The sequence below is a fragment of the Acanthochromis polyacanthus genome, chromosome 17 (genome assembly GCF_021347895.1).
Source record: "Acanthochromis polyacanthus isolate Apoly-LR-REF ecotype Palm Island chromosome 17, KAUST_Apoly_ChrSc, whole genome shotgun sequence".
Taxonomy (NCBI): Eukaryota; Metazoa; Chordata; class Actinopteri; family Pomacentridae; genus Acanthochromis; species Acanthochromis polyacanthus.
The window spans coordinates 17,607,294-17,627,324 of NC_067129.1; the positions used below are offsets into that span (position 1 = coordinate 17,607,294).

At 40.2% G+C, this 20,031-nt stretch overlaps 1 protein-coding gene across 1 annotated transcript in view; it reads left to right on the plus strand.

The window, feature by feature from the left end:
* Nucleotides 1-19,754, plus strand: part of si:dkey-175m17.7 (uncharacterized) — a 28,827-nt gene extending 9,073 nt beyond the window's left edge. The window contains exons 2-4 of the mRNA XM_022209443.2: nt 6,387-8,494; nt 9,019-9,321; nt 12,440-19,754. Of these exons, the coding sequence (XP_022065135.1) occupies nt 6,403-8,494; nt 9,019-9,321; nt 12,440-12,705 (2,661 nt within the window). The 5' untranslated portion in view covers nt 6,387-6,402 and the 3' untranslated portion in view covers nt 12,706-19,754. The remainder of the gene's footprint in view (nt 1-6,386; nt 8,495-9,018; nt 9,322-12,439) is intronic.
* Nucleotides 19,755-20,031: the final 277 nt, after the last annotated feature.

A 20,031-nucleotide genomic window follows, 5' to 3' on the forward strand; every position in this document is an offset into this window, starting at 1 on the left:
GTGTTGGGGAAAGTTAAATCATCACATCACTTTGGCATGTGTACTGTTCTCTGCTTTCTCTGTCTCCTGCCTGTGACTATAAAGCTGTTATCTCTCCTCTGCTGGTGGGTTTGAGCCGAGGGAGGCGTCATGATCTCCCCCAGAGGCTCATGCAGCTCTCACTAACGGGAACAGAGTGGCACTCCTCTTTCTTTTTTAAAAAAATATTTCTTTTCATCTGTGTGAGTTTGCATTTCAAATCATTATACTTTCATGTGCTCAAATTCAGCAGCAGCTAATATGATTTCATAGCTTAGCATACTTTATTCCCCCTCTTTTTTCCTTAAATATTCATACCTGATCGCGCATTAGCTCTTCCACTCCTTCATCCATCCTTGTGTTTATTCAGCCTTAATGTAAGTAAGTCACTGTCAGAAACTTCATATAGGATCTCGGGCGGCTCAGTTCCTCCGAAAGGTGCTCATAACTTATTTACATTTTACTTTATCCATGTCATCAGATATGTCTGGCAGATGTATTACGCAATCTTGGGGATGAGTTGTCTGCTGCTTAATATGCTGCAGGGACTTCTTACAAAGAAGGGGCGACGTACCGTCACAGATTGTGTGACGGCCCTGAGTCAGTCAGACATTGATTTGGGTCATTAAATTGATGGAAGAGTTCCTTTTTAACCACCTCTTAGTCAGCAGTAAGCCCGTTCCTTTTGTGTCGGTGCTCTACCACTGCACAATAACACTCTGCTCCGTGTTGGGGATGGGGTTTTTTAAATTCTTTTTTTTGGCCACCACCTCAGAAGCAATTTAGTAACTGGCAACTTAAACTGTTATCAAGGGGGCAGCAATAAAAAAACCGTCAAATCGCAGGCTGAAAAGAACAAATCGGCCTCTTTGATCATGAAACCAACAGCTTCCTCATTTGACAAGCATCAAACCAGCCTTTGTAAACTGTGTGCTGTTTGGCTGCAATTTCCATGTGAAGCAGACTGACGAGGCTTTTTTCTCTTTTTTTTTTCTTTTTTTGAAACAGTTACAGCCTGTAGAGTGTGTGTGGCTGCCTCACACACTTTTATCAGATTCCATTAATATGTTAGGCAGGCAGATTAATTAGGACCCAACAAGTGGAGGGATTTCACGTAAACACAGTTAATTAAACACAATTTCGATTAACCTCCTAATCAACAGTTCTCGTTGCCTTTAACAATTTTATTCTCATTGCAGTCTGCCTGCAGGTCCAGAGAACAAAAGCACAGATATGACAGAATATTTGAATTTATAAGTGCCTTTTGGCTCGCTCTGTCAATTCTGTAAATGGACTTGAACCAAAAGCTCGGAAAAAGCACCCTAATATTTGAAGTCTTGTGTTTAAAATCCTACTGAAGCAAAAGGACTTGCGTATTGTTTTCTAGTACTATTGTGACACAGTGTATGTCGCTTATCAAAGTAACAGTACTTGTTGAAACATGTGCTTCTTGGCTTAATTCAGATGTTTTTGTTGTGCAAATAGGCTAACGTTTTAACGCTGTCTTCATCAGAGTCAAAGGTCTGTAATCCCCTGCAGCTGATCTATTATTAGATTGTTAGTACTGACACACCAGTAGTGCTATAAGAAACATTTATTTTCATTGTCAGTTAACCTGTTGATTATTTTCTCAATGAATGGATTAGCTTTTTGGTATATAAAATGGTGAACATGCTGATAAAATCCACAAGTCAAAGATATTCTGTTTACTGTCACAAAAGACTAAAGCAACCAGAAGGTAGTGAAACTTGAATCAGAGCTATTTTATTTTTTAAAAAATGCCACAAACCCACTGATTAATCATGAAAATAGTTGCTAACAACTAACTGATAACTAATTTCAGCTCTTCACACCAATCTGTAATTAATATTTAAACACTGATCCAGAATAATTCTTATCTGTTCATATGCAGTATTAGCAAACATTAGCGACATAACTCTAGATTAAGAATATATAATTCTCAGTGTCTATGTTTGTGAATTACTGGGTAATTTAAAGAGTTGTTCAAATAAGAACATTTAAGACTTAAACACATATGAAATGTAATGAAGGGCACAAACCAGACACAGTCTTTTTGTAAATACCAGAAAAGTATGTGAGATCACTTACTTAATCTATAATACTGTATTGTTTTTAATGAGCCTAGATTTTTTTTGTATGTACAATCTTAACCCGCCGAGAAACAATGGTTATTGTATGAATGGAGGAGAGTAAAACATAAAGTCACATGAACTAGATCTACTCAATTAAGATACAGTATCTGAGTAAATATATATATATGTAGTTATTTCAATCATTTCATTGTAATTTGTTTCTAATTTTCATCTAAATGTACCTTCATTTTGTGGTTTCATGCAGTAACATATTGTAGATGAGCAGCCAGAGCACAGACAGACTCATGCGTCACACAGTGAAGCATTTTGAACATGAGGGAAAGGTTAAAACTTTACAACCCATGTATGTCACCGATAGAGATGAGATTAATGAAGGAGATTATGCAGAATATTTGACTGAAACGTCGTCAAACAGCCCCTGATGAAATGACAAAGCAGATCACCGTAACCGCCAGACGCTGCAATGTTTCCAGAGTACTGTTTTACTGCATTGTGTTCTATTCTTGCTGTGAAATACCATGACAACATAAAACAGTCAGATCATCACTGGTGTGCTCTGAGCATTTTACTGTGGCTTTAGTTATGACTATGAGTGAGTGAAAATGCCACTAGCCAGCCTGCACTTTACAGTGTGTGAGAGGAAAGTGATCAGAGTGATAGTGACTTCCACCGTGATAAAACTGGGTCAATGTAACCCCCACCCCCCTCCACCACAGGCAAGGCTGAAAAAGGAAATAAAAAAAGAGATGAGGATACCATCGCCAGTGCGTGGAAATAAGCATGGGGACACTGGAGCGTGGTTTGCTTTCTCTATGGGTTGGTAACTGTGTTGTGTTGGCACTGAAGGCATCCCCAGATTATTTTGACGTGTTCCTTCCTCCCCTGCAGTCTGTGGTTCATAGTGTCACGTTATAATCTGCCCCCCCTGTATCTTATCTTCTGCCTACTTTTGTTTCTGTCAGCCAGTATTGTCCCTGAGTATCTGTTCCTCCCAGTATACCCATTTGAACTTGTTGGTCTCCCACTCCCTGAGAGATTCTGTACAATTCTGGCTTCGAGGGCGTAAGCTTGAAATGAAAATTCACCCTAACAAACACTGTAAAAACAGCTATATGTGATGTGCCAGATTGTTGTTTGGTGGTGTTTTGTTCTGTTGGATAAATTTCTAAATACAATTCTGCCTCCTAACACAGTGGAGGTGGAGACAATGCAGAATGTGATGTTTCTGCTGGAGTAATTTCTTCAGTATAAAAATGCTCACCTAGAGGTATGTGGATCTGTTTAAAGGCTTAAAGACGAACTTTAAACTGATGTGAGCATCATGGGCAGATAAAACTTAAAATATCTGTATTACATTATGTTATGTAATTTATAATATAAACTGCTTAGTTTTAAAACAAGAATCCACAGTAATTCCAGCAGCTCTATAACCCTACAACTGTGTATGCACCGTGGTTCTATGGACTAAATGCTGATGCTATCATGTTAACAATGACAATAGCGTGCTAATGTTAAGCAAGAACGTTTACCAAGTTTACCAGTTTAGTTTTGCATGTTAGCATTGCAAACATTTACAGTAAATACAACCTACAGCTGACAGGGATGGTGGAAATGTCTGATATCAAGGAATCTGGTCACAGATAAGAGTATTGAACAGTAGAGTCAATGCTGCAAATACATGAAAACTCAAACAAATAATTGCATAGTTTCATCTAATTTGATGGTTTCTAAAATAATCTGTTCATTATTAAGATTTTTCAGTCTAGATTAGGGATGTAAATTTTAAGCAGTTTCCTGAGTTGACCTTGTTAACAATCAATAATCAATGAATCACTGACATTAATGAAATACAACTGTGTAATGTTCACCCCAAAATCGATTCTGTTATAATAGAAGTTTAATAACCAATAAAGTAAACATCATGTTAGTTGAATTATAAGTTATATAACTAAAAATAATGACCTCATTTAAAATTGCTAATCAACAATCGGAAGGAAAAATCCAAACAATTAAACACAGCAAACTAGCTGCAGTCGTTCACAGTTAACGTCACAGTTCTGTTACAGTTTACCTGTAACAGAAAAAGTAACAGAAAACTATTTCTCATATCTGACATTCATGACGGAGAGACTTAATTCACTGCAGTAATAGACACTAAAACTCTGGCCTCCTGCATGTAAAAATCCTAGTTTAGCATTAGCATGACTCTCAGCTAGCTAAACCAGACAGCTGTCAAACACCTTTTTACCAACTTTACTGCAGAGTTCATAAACAAGACCGCCACAGACAGCAGGGACGTGCACTCATTTTATGAAAACTCTTACATGCGGTCAGTAAACACACCGGTAATTCAATCTCAGTAAACAGTAACAGGCTGTAGCTTCCACAACAACTTCCACAAACGACAGAGTTAAACAGAGAAGTTGAATTAAAATGCATCACTTTTGCTTTCTAGACTGGGAATTTTCCTTCAAATAAAACTCAGCATGTTGTCAGTTAAAACTATTCTGTGAGTTTAATGCCAACATTAGCATGCCAATATTCTCCAAATTGGCCAGCACTGGTGCCACTGCAGCCAGGGTGCTATGTGGCAAAAGGAAATTAAAGCAGTTCATCAACCAAACAACTGGTGAGTGCACTGAAAATCACAGACTGATTGTATTTAACAGTGTGTGTATCAGAGGGTGGATTTTCACCTTAGCAACAGTAATATTTCATCTTTAAGTTTGAGAGCAGCTCTAAAACGAATGGACTAAAGGAATATAAAAACTTAACGTCTAAAGTTCTGCAGCAACCTGTTATTAGTAACATTAATCATCAAAGCAATTTAATGATACAAAGACACTTCCATATGTATTTTATTGCAAAGTGCATATTTATAAGCTACACAAATTTAATCTCTTTTTGCTGTGTTATGATATGAAAACCTTCTCCCCAGCTCTGGTGTCTTTTTGTGTATGTGGTGACCTTCTGTTTATACCACGGCCTGGACAAACGCTTGTTTTTAATTGGCCCAAAGGATCTGGTTAATTCAGTTTGTACCAGAGGAGGAATGAACGGCCTAGATGGCTAGAGGCAGGAAGTGTTTCATTTCAGATAATCACATGGCTCTCCAGCATTAAACCGTCTTTCAAGTGAAGAATCCCACGGAGCCATTAGCTAAGTGTGACTCACTGCATTGTTTTTCTGTGACAATGCAGTTCAAAGTCAGCAATGCAAAAAGACTTTTTGTTCCAGGTTAGACAAATTGACAAGAAATGAACTGCTTATGAGCATTCATACACATGGGACTGTAGCTGAGCATCTATAAAAGCATTCATGGCCTTGGCATTATTATGCAGTGTAAACACTCACAGTTCATCGTTGTTTCATTGTATAGTTTCCTATTCTTTACCATCAGCCATGACCCATTATTTCATGTGAATTCGTGTTGTTAAGAATGAGAACTCCTCAGGGAGATGAAGGTTGTTGCACCTCATTTGATGCAGCTTTTGTGACTTAAGCTTTTAAGAAGCCTCACTGTCATCAGGATTAGCTGGGATTATTTGCTGCTAACAGCAAGCAGGTACACACTCCTGCACCTCCATAGTCTGACTTTCATAGTCTAATAGCAATGATATTACTGGGAAACTGTCTAAATTTCAAATTCCGATAAATCCAGTCGAGCATTAGCTGTCTGACCGCAGGCCGTGGTATAAGGAGACGCAGCCTGAGGTGCATGTTTAAATGGATTCTGCAACTGTGATAACCATTCACATCAAACATGCACCTCACAGGGTATATATTTTACAGTTTTTTCCTTCCTTTGCAGCAAATGTGAAGGGAAATGTGCTCAAGGTCAAACTGAGATGTAACATTGTTGGTTTATGGTTTTGTATTTGCTCTTGATATGTTTTGACATGCAAAAGACACCTTACAGGTGACTTAAAAAATATGCAAAACATAAAACTCTGTTGTTGGTGTGAACATGTGTGGTCATTATTGTGGAGGATATGGAGTTTTACTTTACATTTCACAAAGATTTGACTTCAGTCTTTTGAAAATTAATTATTCCAACAATGTTCTCCGTTACGTCTATGCACTAAATTATATAATTCATAGCTACCAGGCAATGTTCATAATTTTGTATGAGCATGGGCTGTTTGTGTACAAACTGATGGAATGTAAAGTGTGCCCCACATTTTTCTTGTACGTGAGATCACAGTAATTTGCTGACTTTTCTCTTTCTGTCTCTCTCTCTCCTTTATCAAACAGCTTTGCATAAACCCAGATGCCTCCCCTCCCTCTTGACGAGCGCATAGTGGTTATTCAGCGCCCTAAAAACCTAGCCCTATGTGAGGCTTCCCCACAAACCATCCCGCAGCACTCGTCTCAAATTACAGCCTCCTCCAATGGACAAGTCGCCCAGCCTCCTCATCTCCATCCTTCTCAGTCTCATTTTTACTCACCCGCCTGTAAATCTCTGACTCTGGAATGCAAGCGGAGGGCCTCCCGTGTGCAGAAATTCAAGGGCGACCAGCCTGCCAACCCAGCGGGTGTCAGACACATCCCTAGCCACTGCCACAGCAATGGCACTGTAACTCTCGGCCCACGCCTGCCCTCCCACACACATACTATTGATATCAGGGTGACAGTGGACAAAGGAGGACGAGGAGGAGGATTCAGCAATTCATTAGGGCGCAGTGGCAGTGTAAGAGGTGGCAGAGGGAGATGTGTCTCATCACAGTTAGATCAAGGACAATGTGAGAGAAAAAACGCAAGTGCAGGGCGGCCAGGTGGAGCCGAACACAAGTCACAACGAGTTCGTCAGCTGTCATCTTCCCCTGGAGGGGTCCTGCAGTTTGTCCCCGCTCAGGCACAGCAGCATAAGTTCAGGGGTGAAAAAGAGAAGGAAAACACGAGTTTTCTCAACAGAAGTGACCAGGAATTTCCCTCCTTAGGTCACAGGAAGAATTCCAAACTGGGAACTGTCCATCAGAGTCATAATAGTCACGGTCAGCCCTACCACCACAACTCTGTCCCCGTGCCCCATGCTGCCATCCTAAACTCCAACTACCCCCCATCCCCTCCCTCCCAACCCGCCCATGTCCCAGTCTCCTTTCAGCAGCTCAGCCAGCCTCACCCGCCTCGTTCCAGGGATCACCGCCCTCATATTCTTCATGGTTTACCCCTCTCCCCCTGCTCCTCCCATGCTGGAGGCTTCCCCAGCCCCGACCACACCTGCACCATCGATTGCACCCACCCATTCAGCTGCGGCTGCTGGAGGTTGGTAAGATGCAGAGGGTGTAAAGGACACTCTGCCAGCTTCCAAGGGGGTGGAGGAAGCACTTCCACCTCATTTTCGTGCGGTCACAATGTTGGAGCAGTAAAGAGAGGCGGTAAAGAAATGGGCCTGAGAAATCTGGGTGGGTGTCTTTCCACCGCCTCCACCTCCAACACCTCCTCCTCCAACAGTACTGCGTCTGACTGCCGAGCAAGTCTGTTCAAACCCCTCCGCTGTGCCTCCTGCTCTGGCGAGGCCGGAAACTTCGAAAGTCCTGCTATCCTCCGCAAAAAGCTGGTAGGAGGATGCCTGCCCTGTACCCCGCTGTCCTCTTCTGCCCCTCTGAGGGCCATACAGAGCTGCGTTACGGGCTGCAACCCCAAAGCCTCCCAGACGGGCAGTTCCACCTGCAGCTACTGCAGCAGCGACCCCATAGTAGTGACGTTCAACCCTCGCCGAGGCAAACCCCCCGGAAGAAGCACTGGAGCTGCTCATCCAATGGCCATGTTCCAAGGCGATGATGATGACTACAGCGTCCGTACCATCTGGCCTGAAGAACTGGCCAAGAAGATGACCCATTCTAAGGCCCAGAAGAATCACTGTGCTGGGATGGGAGTGGGCGTTGGGAAGGCCTGTGCTAGCCAGGCCCAGAACAGCAGTAATGGAACAGGCCTCGTCCTCTTGGACTGTCAGAACCTCCAGGAGTACACACAGACTCCGCATACAGACCGTGCTGGTCGGCGACGCCTTCAGCAGGGAAAAATGGCCTCCTTCGATTTCATGGGCTGCAGGTCTAGATCCGAGTACGATGACGGGCGCAACTCACTGAAAAGGCTCCTGAATAAAGCAGAAGATGCAGGAATGAGCGATGGCCCCGAGCAAGACGAAGACATAGCATATCCCCGCTCCCCCTCTCCCCGCTCTGCATCCCCTCCATCACCTGTGTCCTTCTCCCCTCCACCATCCGCCCCAAGCACCCTCATCAAACCCAAACCCTGGCAGAGAGAAAGGGAAGGAGGACACTCTCTGCCATCGGCTCACTCTCTTCACCTGGCCCTGAACTCCCTGAACAGAGAGCAAGATGAGGAGAACAGCAGAAGTAAGCATGTCTTCTAATTACAAACACAAAAATTGCACTTTCAAGGAACAAACTGCAACCTCTGATAATAACCCGGGTCATATTAACTTGAATGCCTTTTCTGTCTGTTGTATACCGGATACATCCATCAATAACGTCCCTGTTGGTTAGTTCTTCCTGTGCTGCGTCTGACTGCAGCCCATCTGTTTGTACATGTCACAATCCTGATCCCTTTCTCCTTGATGTCTTAAATAATTTTGCAGTTTTTGACAGATGCACACACATTTGGGAACATTTAGTTTCGGCTCTCAGGAAAAGTTCTTTCATTTGAGTTATAACGCCATCAAAGTGCTCATTGCCAAACCTCTTTTAGAGTCAGTAATTGCTGCTAATTAGCTTTCAGAATAGTATGACCCACTTTTGAATTTGTCACCCTGTAGATGTTTTCAAGTATTCATGATTTTGGGTTTTGTTGCAGGAGTTTATACTGCTTCACAAAATGCACAAAACAGCATCTGTCTATGCTTTGTCTTGTCTTTCTCCAGTGCACCTCTCCCTGCCGCTGTCCTCCTCGTTGCCGGCGTCTCTGTCTGATGAGAGTGTGATGACTCCTGATGCGGAGAATGCTGTGGTCAGTCCAATCCTGCCTTTCCTGTATCTGGGGAATGAGAGAGACGCCCAGGACCTGGACCTGCTGCTGCGCCTCAACATCGGCTACGTGGTCAATGTGACCACCCACCTGCCCCTCTACCACGTCAACTCTGGACTGCGCTACAAAAGGCTCCCAGCCACCGACAACAGCAAGCAAAACCTTCGACAATACTTTGAGGAGGTTTTTGAGTTCATCGGTGAGAATCCCACCTCTGATACATTAATGTGTATTTGGAAGTGTGTATATGGTGGAAGCAGGCATGGCCAGCAACACATTAGTTTGTGCCCTGTTGCAGAAATTGATTTATTTTTTTTTTTGCAAGAGTGGGGATTACAAATTGACATTCAAATCACAGTAACATTGCGTCACTTGCAGTTTGATCGAGGCCTGCTTTCAGTTTTGTGCGCTCAATACAAACAGTAAACCAGGACATGTTAGCTTAGCATGTCAGCTACATTTGTGGGGACTTGATAGCCTCTACTAACATAAGCAAAATAGCTGCAAGTTGTTGTGTCCACATAGCATCTAGTTATCCACCTTTAATTTTGCCTGCACTGGGGTGATAAGGCAGGGCTAAGCTTTTCATGGTGTGCTTGCCATCCGTAGACTACCCTCTTGTTCAGCTACAATGCCCTCTGAAAGTCAAAGTTTTTTTAAACATCAGATAAAGATCTTTGTTCAACAAAGATCCTTTAAGTAGACAGTGACAAAATGCGCCATATTCTGGGTTAACGGATGACAAAAGCTCAAACCTGATTGGCAGTAATACTCTTGCTACCAGATGAGCACTTCCCTTCAAGGAACATTGCTTTGTGGGTAACCTGTGTGTGACGTAAGTGAGTGACTAGTGTGTGAAAGAAGTAACATTACCACAATGTTGTCACATGCAGCCACTGTGAAGTGCATAGTGACAGGCGTGATTTATTTTGGTGTATGTTATTATCATTCTGCTGTAAGGCCGATAAACACTCTGGCTTGTTTGGATTTCTCTAAACGAATCACAACTAGCATGGGTGGAGCTGCACCAAGAACACAGCAATGGAGCCCCTTGAAAATAGTGCTGAGTGAGTTTGTTTTTGCATGCAGGGAGGTGAGCGCTGACATTTAAAAGGATAATTTTCTCAAAAAATAGCAGGGCTGCCTACGTGCTTTATCCAAATTCTTTGCAAAGCTTATAAAACTGTGTAGACAGACCTAGGTTTCCATGTATCCGCGACCTAAATGGTATGCAGTGTTCATGGCTTAGATAATAACGTCCTGGTTTATGCAGTGTTATGACAGTCTGCCTCCTACTCTTCACTGCAGATTTTGTCTAGACAGTAAAGGTTACCAGCGCCTTATGACTACTATCATTAATGCACTGTTGATTAAATATTAATATAATTTTATTTTTCAAAATAGGATATGTAATGAGTAATCAATTTAATTATTAAAGAATGTGATTATGGTGGCTAATAGGGCAGGCATCTCCGTATTGGAATCAGGGTACTGTTACCTGGTAACCTCGTTTTTCATTTGATGATTTCTATTGAGAAAAGAGAACAAATACAGCGACTTTCAATGCTATCATCAGCTGCTTTGTTTCCTTTCAAAGCTGCGGCGCTACTATTGTGTTGGCGTCTGTGAAGTGAATTCCTGACCCTGATCATGCCGCCCACACTGTGACTCACCTTCAGACAAGTTTATTTGGTAGCTGTTAGGAATTTTGTTTTGTGTTTATTCAAAAAAGTGGCATGAAGCGTTGAAAGAGGCTGTTGGTGTGTGTCAGTATAGGGTTTAAGGCAAAACACTACAGGTAAATAAGGTAAAGATTTTAACTAATAGAATGAAACTTCTCCAGCTGATTAGTTACATTTAGATAAATGTTTGTCCCACAAGTCTTCCGATATGTTATAATTATGCAAATTGAGTGTTGCATATATAATGTCCTCATGTGCAGTGGGTAATTGCACTTAATATTTCAGTTAGAAAAAGTCAGGTTTTGCTATATTTACAGGAATAACATGTTCTATCCATTAGGCTGTGAATGGCATGTGAACAACTTCTCTGTAAAAACCTTCAGAATATACTACAGATAGCAATAAAATTGGAAGGTTTGGTGTATGTAAGCGCTACTGAAGTGGTGAGATCGAGTTCAAAGTATGAGAAAAACTCATTTTTCCAACAGCCTTTAAAGATATGACGGTGTAGCTGCTCAGTCATCCAGGTCATGGGTATCTGAAGTGCTTCAATGAAAAGCAACTAGACTTCTCTTTTTGGGTTTTCAAAATGTTTTACCTTTCATCCAAGAACCAAAAAGAGAAGTCTATTTGCCTCCTACTGAAGCACCTAAAAAGACCTCAAAGGATATAAAAAGATCTTGTGAAATTCCATACATTTGTATTAGAAACCACTATTTCTAGATGAAACTAATATATCTCACAGTGAAACTTCTCCAGTCGATTACTTCAGTTGGTTTTTACATTGCAAGTTTTCTGAAATTTTCTGTTCTGCACATGACGTATTCTCTCATTGAATATTCAGTAATTTGCAAAAATGTCCAATCAACATGTAGTTGTAGACATAGTGTTGTAGGAAAAACACCTAAATTTGTATTTTGTCTTTAATATGCCTATCAATGTGATAGGCACAGTGACTATGTACATACAAAGTAGAATAAAATAACCAAAAAATGCTTAGACTTATGTACAAAGGACTTCTTCTTCTGGACTATTAATCAACTTGTCTGATGAAGAGTGTTTATACTAAAGACATCACTATTTGGGACTAAATTAATGAAGGTTTCTGGGAGCATTTACACTAGGGTGTGGACTGGAATTTTTCCTTGTGATGACCCTTTTCCAACAAGCCAAGTCTGCTCTGTTTGGACTACTGGCCCAACAAAGTCAGGTGCTGCTCATGCTGCTCATGTACCGTAACCACAAACCTATGAGTACAGGGATGGATGTCTAACAGAAGCAGTCCTGGTGAAGAAATAATGTTGAACTGGGAGGAGGCTGCTCCTGAATTTGTATTTTGCAGGTTTTGTTTCTATGCATTTGAAAGAAGACACGTTATGGAAGCGAAATGTCTCAAAATGTCAAAACTGAACAGTGCATTCGGAATAGTTTTCCCTATAGTGTCTGGCTTTTAAATACGTTTTGTGGAGCTTTACATGCCACATTGTGGTTGTAAATGGGCTTAATTCTTTTTGTTTAGAATGCAGTGATATCTTTAGCAGGCCCTGCGCAATAATGACAGTGATGCAGCACTAAGTCTGCACTTCCTTCTTGAGGCAAAATTGAGCTCATCCATTTTGTTGTTCTCATCCACAGAGGAGGCATATCAGAGTGGACAGGGAGTGTTGGTACACTGCCAGGCAGGCGTGTCTCGTTCTGCTACCATCGTCATTGCCTACCTTATGAAGCACACCCTCATGACAATGACAGATGCCTACAAGTACGTGCGGAGCCGGCGACCCGTCGTGTCCCCGAATCTAAACTTCATGGGCCAACTTCTGGAGTTTGAGAGGGACCTCAACTCCGGGGTGACTCCTCGCATCCTGATGCCTAAACTGAACGGTGTGGAGACGCAGGTGTGAGCAAGGTCAGGAGAGTGTTGAGTCCCTGTGTGTGAAGAAGAGAGAAACATAATGAGCATGAAAGAAAGAGTGCAGCACATTTTAGAAGAGAGACACGGTGAGTGATATTACAACTGGAAAATGCTGGTGAGTTAGTGCACTTTTAATACTGTGAAACACGAGACAAAAGACTGGATGGTTCATTTGTTTAAGTAGCAACAACTTGATCCTCATCCAGTGTACTCTTTATAAGATAATGTGCCAATATTTTGTATAGATCGAACATCACTCAGATATCTCTTGTTTTTTTTTCTGATACCTCTTCCTTTCTGTTCCTGTTGTTTACATTCACAGCCACATACAGAAGTACAGTGACTTTTAGTCCAAGAATCATAAATGCATGCAAAAATGAAAACTCCACCTTTCAGCCACAACAAAGTTCTGATGTTTCCGCCACATGTAGCAACACACTGGCCATTACAATGCACTTTACTTCCCATGTAATTATTCTTTTTTTTTATTATCAATAACTCAGTTGTCACAAAGATGAGAAGAATTTGTCACATAGACCTCAGTTCCTGCTTTACTGTTAACAATAACATGCTCGTGGGTTATTTTCTGATTTGAGAACTGTGCAATAGAGCAGCATGGACCTAGCATTGAAACTTATCACAGAAGGAACAAACAGCTCATTAAAATTGTTACAGTGGTTTTATTTCAGTGTAGTCCTGTACGTTAGCAAAGGAAACGTATTGCAGAGTTATTGGAGTATCAATATGATGCAAGAAAATGTGTCATTAACATATTAATGTGGACAAAAAAAATCACCTAAATATGCAGGTTAATACACTGAAATAAGCTCATTATAAAAGCATTTGCGCAACATTGTTAGATTTCAAGTATATTTGACCCCAGGTGTAGGTTGGCAGGTTTTGTCCTGCTGTTCAAATGTGCTTTAAACAACAGACCTTCTCCAACTGTGCACTGTTTGTTTAATTCATACAACAGATGTATTGTTTTTGTTCATTTCTTTTTTTATTATGTAAAAAAGCTGGTTTGATGTTTAGCATGAAACAGTCCTGTGATGGCGCATGGGCTGGTATTTGTTACATTTTTAAAGAGCACATGGTACTTTGATTTAACGTTAATCTGCCTGTTCGGGGACTCTAAGCAAATTAGTTTTGTGTTTTTAAAGAAAACTGTGTGAAACTTCATGTTTTTATTGTGTAACTGTTTATTTCTGACCTTGACTGGCCTTTGGCAGTTTATAAGTGGTATTTCTCAAGTGGAACCACATTTCCAGAATGGGACTAATTTGGATTTTTTTGTCATGAATACTCTCAAAGCCAAATCTACGTTGTATTTAATTATTTTCATACCTTTGTGAAGGAGTCAAATGAGTCAGAAACATCGCCGTTTTCTTTAGAGCTGGTGATGTATTAGGTAATATTGTTTTTTTTGCTCCCCGTCTTCTTTTGCCTTATTGACCATACTGAACTTCTCAACTGTGTCCCTCATGACTATGCATTACCTTTATTATGAAGGCTTTGGTTTGATTACAGAAGGCTACTTGATTCACTGTGAACCCTTTGCCTGCATTGTTAAGGTTTAATCCTGAGCTAAGCCTATTTATCACACTTCAAATTACAGCCCCTGCTCAGTCAAGCTGCACTCTGAATCTTCAAGGTTGGATTTAGTAAAAAAAAAAAAGAACTATAAGTGGACACTGGAAGCTATGAGGCAAAGTGTCCTGCCTTTAAGGAGCCCATATTATGCATATTTTGAGGTTCATCGCTATTGTTGGGATCTACTGGAGTATATTTACATGCTTTCATGCTTTCTGATTGGTCTATTGGCCCAACAAAGTGAGGCAATTTTGGGGCCAAAACAGCTGCTAGACAGGTGTTGTACAAATGTGTTACATGGTGATGTAGATAAGTAACAGAAGCAAAGCATGGGCTTTAAATGAGGTGTTTCTGGGAGGTAAGGAGCACAGTTTCCTGTTAGTGTGGATGTTGAGTTTTGTAAGTTTGCAGAACTTTTGCATTCATAACAAAGTTACAACACGCTACATGAAAGGGAAGAACTTAAAAAGCACAATATGGCCTCTTTAAAGCATCTTTTTATTAAAAAATAATTTTATTTCTCCAAAAGTGATAATAGATCAGTTATAATCTACTAATTCAGTGCAGATTGCCTTATGTGATATGCAGTGTTCTCATAATTTTGGGGCTATAAATGGTGTGAAAGAAGGAGGAAAAAATGCAGTTGATTCAGCTCTGACTTTCAACCTGATTAAAACTGATTAGAGCTGCTGTTTCCAATCTGCTAGATAAGGATAGTCTTATTTTGCACATTTTCTAAACTGATGCCATACACATTTTATGAAAACTTTCAAGCAACAGTAGATAAGGAGTCTCAGACTTAATGTACTTGCAAAAAAAATGATGCAGTTCTTTGAGAAGGGCGAAGAAAAAGAGGATACTTGTGTTTTTTATGTGTTCTTTTCTTTTCTTCTTTTAGTTATTTAAAGATAGAAGTAAAAAATGGTTATGCAGACTTATTGGTGACTGAAAGTCCATAAAAAAACAAACAAATCAAAATCAGAGTGTAAGAGTTCACAGCACCAAGGTGCAACAGAGCTTTTTGCTTAATTCCTCTAATATGTTGACCAAGTCCTAGTTGCCCCTTTTCCAGATCTTCACTCGTGATTTACTAAACGGCCTGCTACAACTTTCTAAAACCAAAATGCCTTCGGTTTAGCCTTGTGTAATTTGGTCCTTGGTTGCTGTCTAGAATTTGTAAAATGTTCCTGAATTCTGCTTGTTGGATTTATTTTCTGGCGAAGTGACTTTGATAAAGGCTCTATATTTTTCTACAGCTCTTCATCATGTCGGGATGCACATATATCTGTGTGCTTACAGTTTTTTTACATGACTCTTTGTTTTATATGAAAGGCCGTCTGGACAGAATGACATCTTCCGACTCTGATGTGACAACATGGATCTTCAGGCTTTCCGTTGCAGTATTACACCTCCACTGTTATCAGACCTCGGTAGTCGAGGCTCAACATGCCGTATACCTGTTTTTACCTCGCGCCTTTATTTCAGCTGGAGAACCTTCAACCAAACATGCTGTTCACTCCTCCTGTCTCTCCAGCTCAGCTCCCAGTAGGTGTAGAGTGAACCTTTGAAGAGGGCCTATTGCTATCCTTGATTTTTATACAGACTTTATATGCAAAATGGCTGCCGAAGCAATTTCTTTAAATCCCCGCTGTATGGACTTGAACTGTGCAGTTGAGTCACTGCTGACCTCAAGACGTTTGTACTCGAGAGACACATCGAAAGGAACGTTTTTCTCTTTCATTCATATGAACTGAAGGGCCAGTGTCGCTGTGAGTGTCAGTGTGTGTGTACAAATCTTCCGTTTGTGTTTTGCACTTGAAAAGAGGAACGGTGTTACTGTGCATATGAAAACCTCTTGGGAACACTGTATATCTGTGCATTGGTTATTTGTGGGAACTTAATTCTTCTCGTTTGTATTTTATTGCTCATTTTTAAACATTGTTATTTCCTGTACCAAATACTGAATTTAAGGATATTGATTCATAGGAATGATGGGATAACTCAAGAAAAAAGCAGACCACCTCCCTCCTTCCTGACGGGGGTAAGAACTCTTCAGGTACGACTATCATAGTAATGCTGTGCTGTTTCGCCTTCCCGCCTCCTCCAGAGACCCAGAAACTCATGTTATCTAACCTGTGACGCTCTTCTGTCGCCTCCTTCCCTTTTCATAATGGATTGTTTCTCTTAACCAAATGTAATATTTTCATATTGTAATAACTTGTCCTTGTATTTAGACGACATTTTTACCTTCATGTATGACTATACTCTTCATAATTCTTTGAGGTGCACTGTGACAAATACAATGCTGCTATATCACAAAGACTTCTATTCTGTACGTCACATTTAGCGGATGCCGAACGCTAAAGGTGGCTGATACAAAGTGGGCCTGAAAACAGAGGCCCCGCTTATGTCATTTGAATTCAATCCAGGCTTCATTGTGCTGCCTCGGTGCGGTGTATTAATCTCAGAGTGACTTTGTGCACAAACGTAGGATCTGTAGCTGTTCCTGTTGGTCTTCCTTTACAAGCATGATAGAAAGGAAAGAGAGAGTAGCAGTAAAGTCTTTCTAAAAGCCCGTCTCACTTCTCACTGTGTTTAAATAAAACTGTGACAATGCTTTTCTTTTTTTTCTTTTTTTTTGGCAAAGGTGTTCATTTTGACAGAAATCTTGCCTAGGTTCAATGATACACTGAATATAGTTGTGTTTTTAAAAAAAAGTCCAAACAGACAGTTCAACTATTTGACACTTCTGGTGATCCGAGACTCCGTTGTATTATCAGCAAAATATGGGAAGCAGAACATTTAAAATTGCAAAATTCTGCTAGATGCATAATTGTATCGCATATTGCAAAGTGCAGGTGGACAGTAAACACTGTGGTGCTGGCATGTGCAGCAGATTTACATTTATGATTTGAAATCAAATGTTCATGAAGGGGACAGAAATCACAGATTTAAACACAAATCAGAAAACTGTTTTTTTTAACCATGCTGCTGGCTTGGATCTCAGGATCGGTGGTTTTCCACTGCAGGAACAAATTGGTACAAATGTTTACAAGAATGGTCTGAATCGTCTCTTTCTGCGTTTGCGTTTCCATTGTGGTGAAGGATCCAACAGCTTTGACTGCAACATTAACTCAGAGTACACACAAATAGTAGTTACTGGGTGTAACTATAGCTCTAAGTAGGAAATAGAACAATGGCATTAATCTATTTGATGACATAAACGTAGTTGCCATCGCCGTCAGTGTTAAAGAGAACATTGTATTTTTTGAGGACAGCAGAACAACAGTTTTTCAGAGCTACTCAAAAGTGCCAACGCTGAAGGAGGTACTTTTTTTATCCCAAAAACAACCCTGAAAGAGCTTCTATGAGGACGTTTTCTGTGGTTGTAACACACAAAAATTCAGGTTGCCCTTAAACAGCCCGCGAGTTCCTGCAGTGGAAAAGCCTAATGTTGGTCCCCAGAGGATGAACTGTCACGATCTTTGATGATCCTCGATTTTTCATTTAGTACTACTCTGAAGTTGGCATTTGTTACTCCAACAAAAATGTCTTGACAGCTGCTATTGAGTTATTTGCCATTAGATTTGGTACAGATTGTCAAAGTCCTGTACAGAAAAAAATTATTGACTTTCCTCTGACTTTTTCTCCAGCACCACCAGTAGCTGAAACCACTTATTGGGTAAAATATCTTAACAGCTCCGGGATGAATCGCTATGAAATTTGTTACAATTAGAATCTGCTGTAGCACCATTTAAGCAAATTTCAGTTTAAGTTGGACAGGTTAAGATGCTGGCATTAGCATTTAGTTCATAGCAAATGCTTCCGTTGCTAGGAGGTCTGAGGACACTTAGTCTTGTTTTAGACATGCAAACACTCACAAATGTAAAACAACAACAATAACAACAACAACAAAAAACCTGCAAAAACAGAGCTACAGTTAGTCTTTGATAAATAAACTGTACTGTGCATATTAACTTTAGTGTCCAAATCTGCATGTTTCAGTTGCAAGATTTTAGTTGATTTTAGCTCCACGAGATAAAACTATTTATGATAGTTGTTTCTTAACCAGTTAAGCTGGTAAAAATGTCTCCAAAGTACTTCATTAGTATGAATGACATTTATAGAAATCTATATAGAATATCATTATTGTCATTATTGTCATTATCAACTAATCTGCAGATACTTTTCAAGGTTAAACAATCGTTTGGTGAATTAAATGTAAAAAAAAAAAAAAGAAATATAAATAAAAAATCTGACATTAACTATTTAGAATCCAAAATAATGTCTTTAAAATGTGTTTGTTTATCTGATCAAAAGTAAAAAACACAAAAGAATTTAGGCTCATTAATATAAATAACAACAATAAGCAGCAAATCCTGCCATTTACAAAAGTATAACCTAAAAAAACGTGTAGAATTGTTCACTTATTTTAACCTGAAAAATAATTAAAATTGATGGCACATCAAAATACTGGCTGATTGTAAACAGTTTCAGCTCTATACAGTAAGTATAAGTGATCTCATGAAGTTAGAATTCCAGATCCACAGACTGGAGAAGGATTCATTAGCTGCCTTTCGCCTTGCATACTGTGTTTTCTTTTGAGGTAAACTGCCTGAGGCTTACGGAAACTTGCATTTAGAATATGTTTTGAACTATTTTAATTTGCATCCTTACACAACAAAATATATTCTTAGCATACATGTGCTTTGGGTTTATTAACTTCAAGAATCTTGAGTAGATCTCAGAGATAGTCCAAAAAAATGCATCTATGAATCATAGTGTAGCACAAAATAATATGCAAAAAGTCAAGTGGAATTACACTGAAATACTCTTCAGAGAATCTGTAGGTAGCAAGTCAGCCAGTGTCAAGATTTTCTCCGATATACACAGGCTTTTCACCCATCCCCAGAGAGAAATGAAGCTCAGAGGTTTGAGGTTTAGAAAGGTACAGAAGGTTCTGACATGTAAATGTAAATGTGGATGTAAAGAACAAGAGAAGTGATTTTTGGTTGAGATGTGACTATTTTGTTAGCATGACATCAAACTCCGATCCAGGCAGAACAGTTTGGCCAGAAATAGGCACACTAGCTGCATAAAGAGGCTCACAAAACAGCGTGTTTCATAGAAGTGCTCTCTGGACAGTAGCTGCTGATGAGCTCGGTTCATGCATTCGCTTCCATTTCTGCCATGTTTGATTAGCAGCAGCTCTGATTAAACTGGTTCCTGTGTTGGTGACATGACTGAAGATTTCCCATCAAGCGATTTAACTGCTGTCTTATCTCTTTTGTTGGTTATAGCTGAATATGACAATGTTACCATTATAGCATCCTAAAGTGTGCAGTACAAAACCTGATGGCTGGATTGTGAAGTTGTTCTCCATGTTAATTTCTAGTAAACACACTGGAACTGGCTCTTTTAATAAAAAATCATTGAGAAGTAAAATTTTGGGGTGTGTGTCTTGTTTTAATCTGTTGATTTTTGTGTGTGAGTGGCCTGAGAGCCCCGGTGAACTCAGACATCCAATAACACGATGTTCTGTGATAGGCTGAGTCTCACTCTGTCCACTGATCTCCACCGTTCTCTGAATGAAGTCAGTAGTGTCTGTTTGGAAAGTATTGAGCAGTTACGTTAGCGTCGATACAAACGGTCATTTCGAATGATCAGCCCACCCAGATCTGCTTTGCTCATCATTACATAAGGCTTGTTTGGGATTCACGGC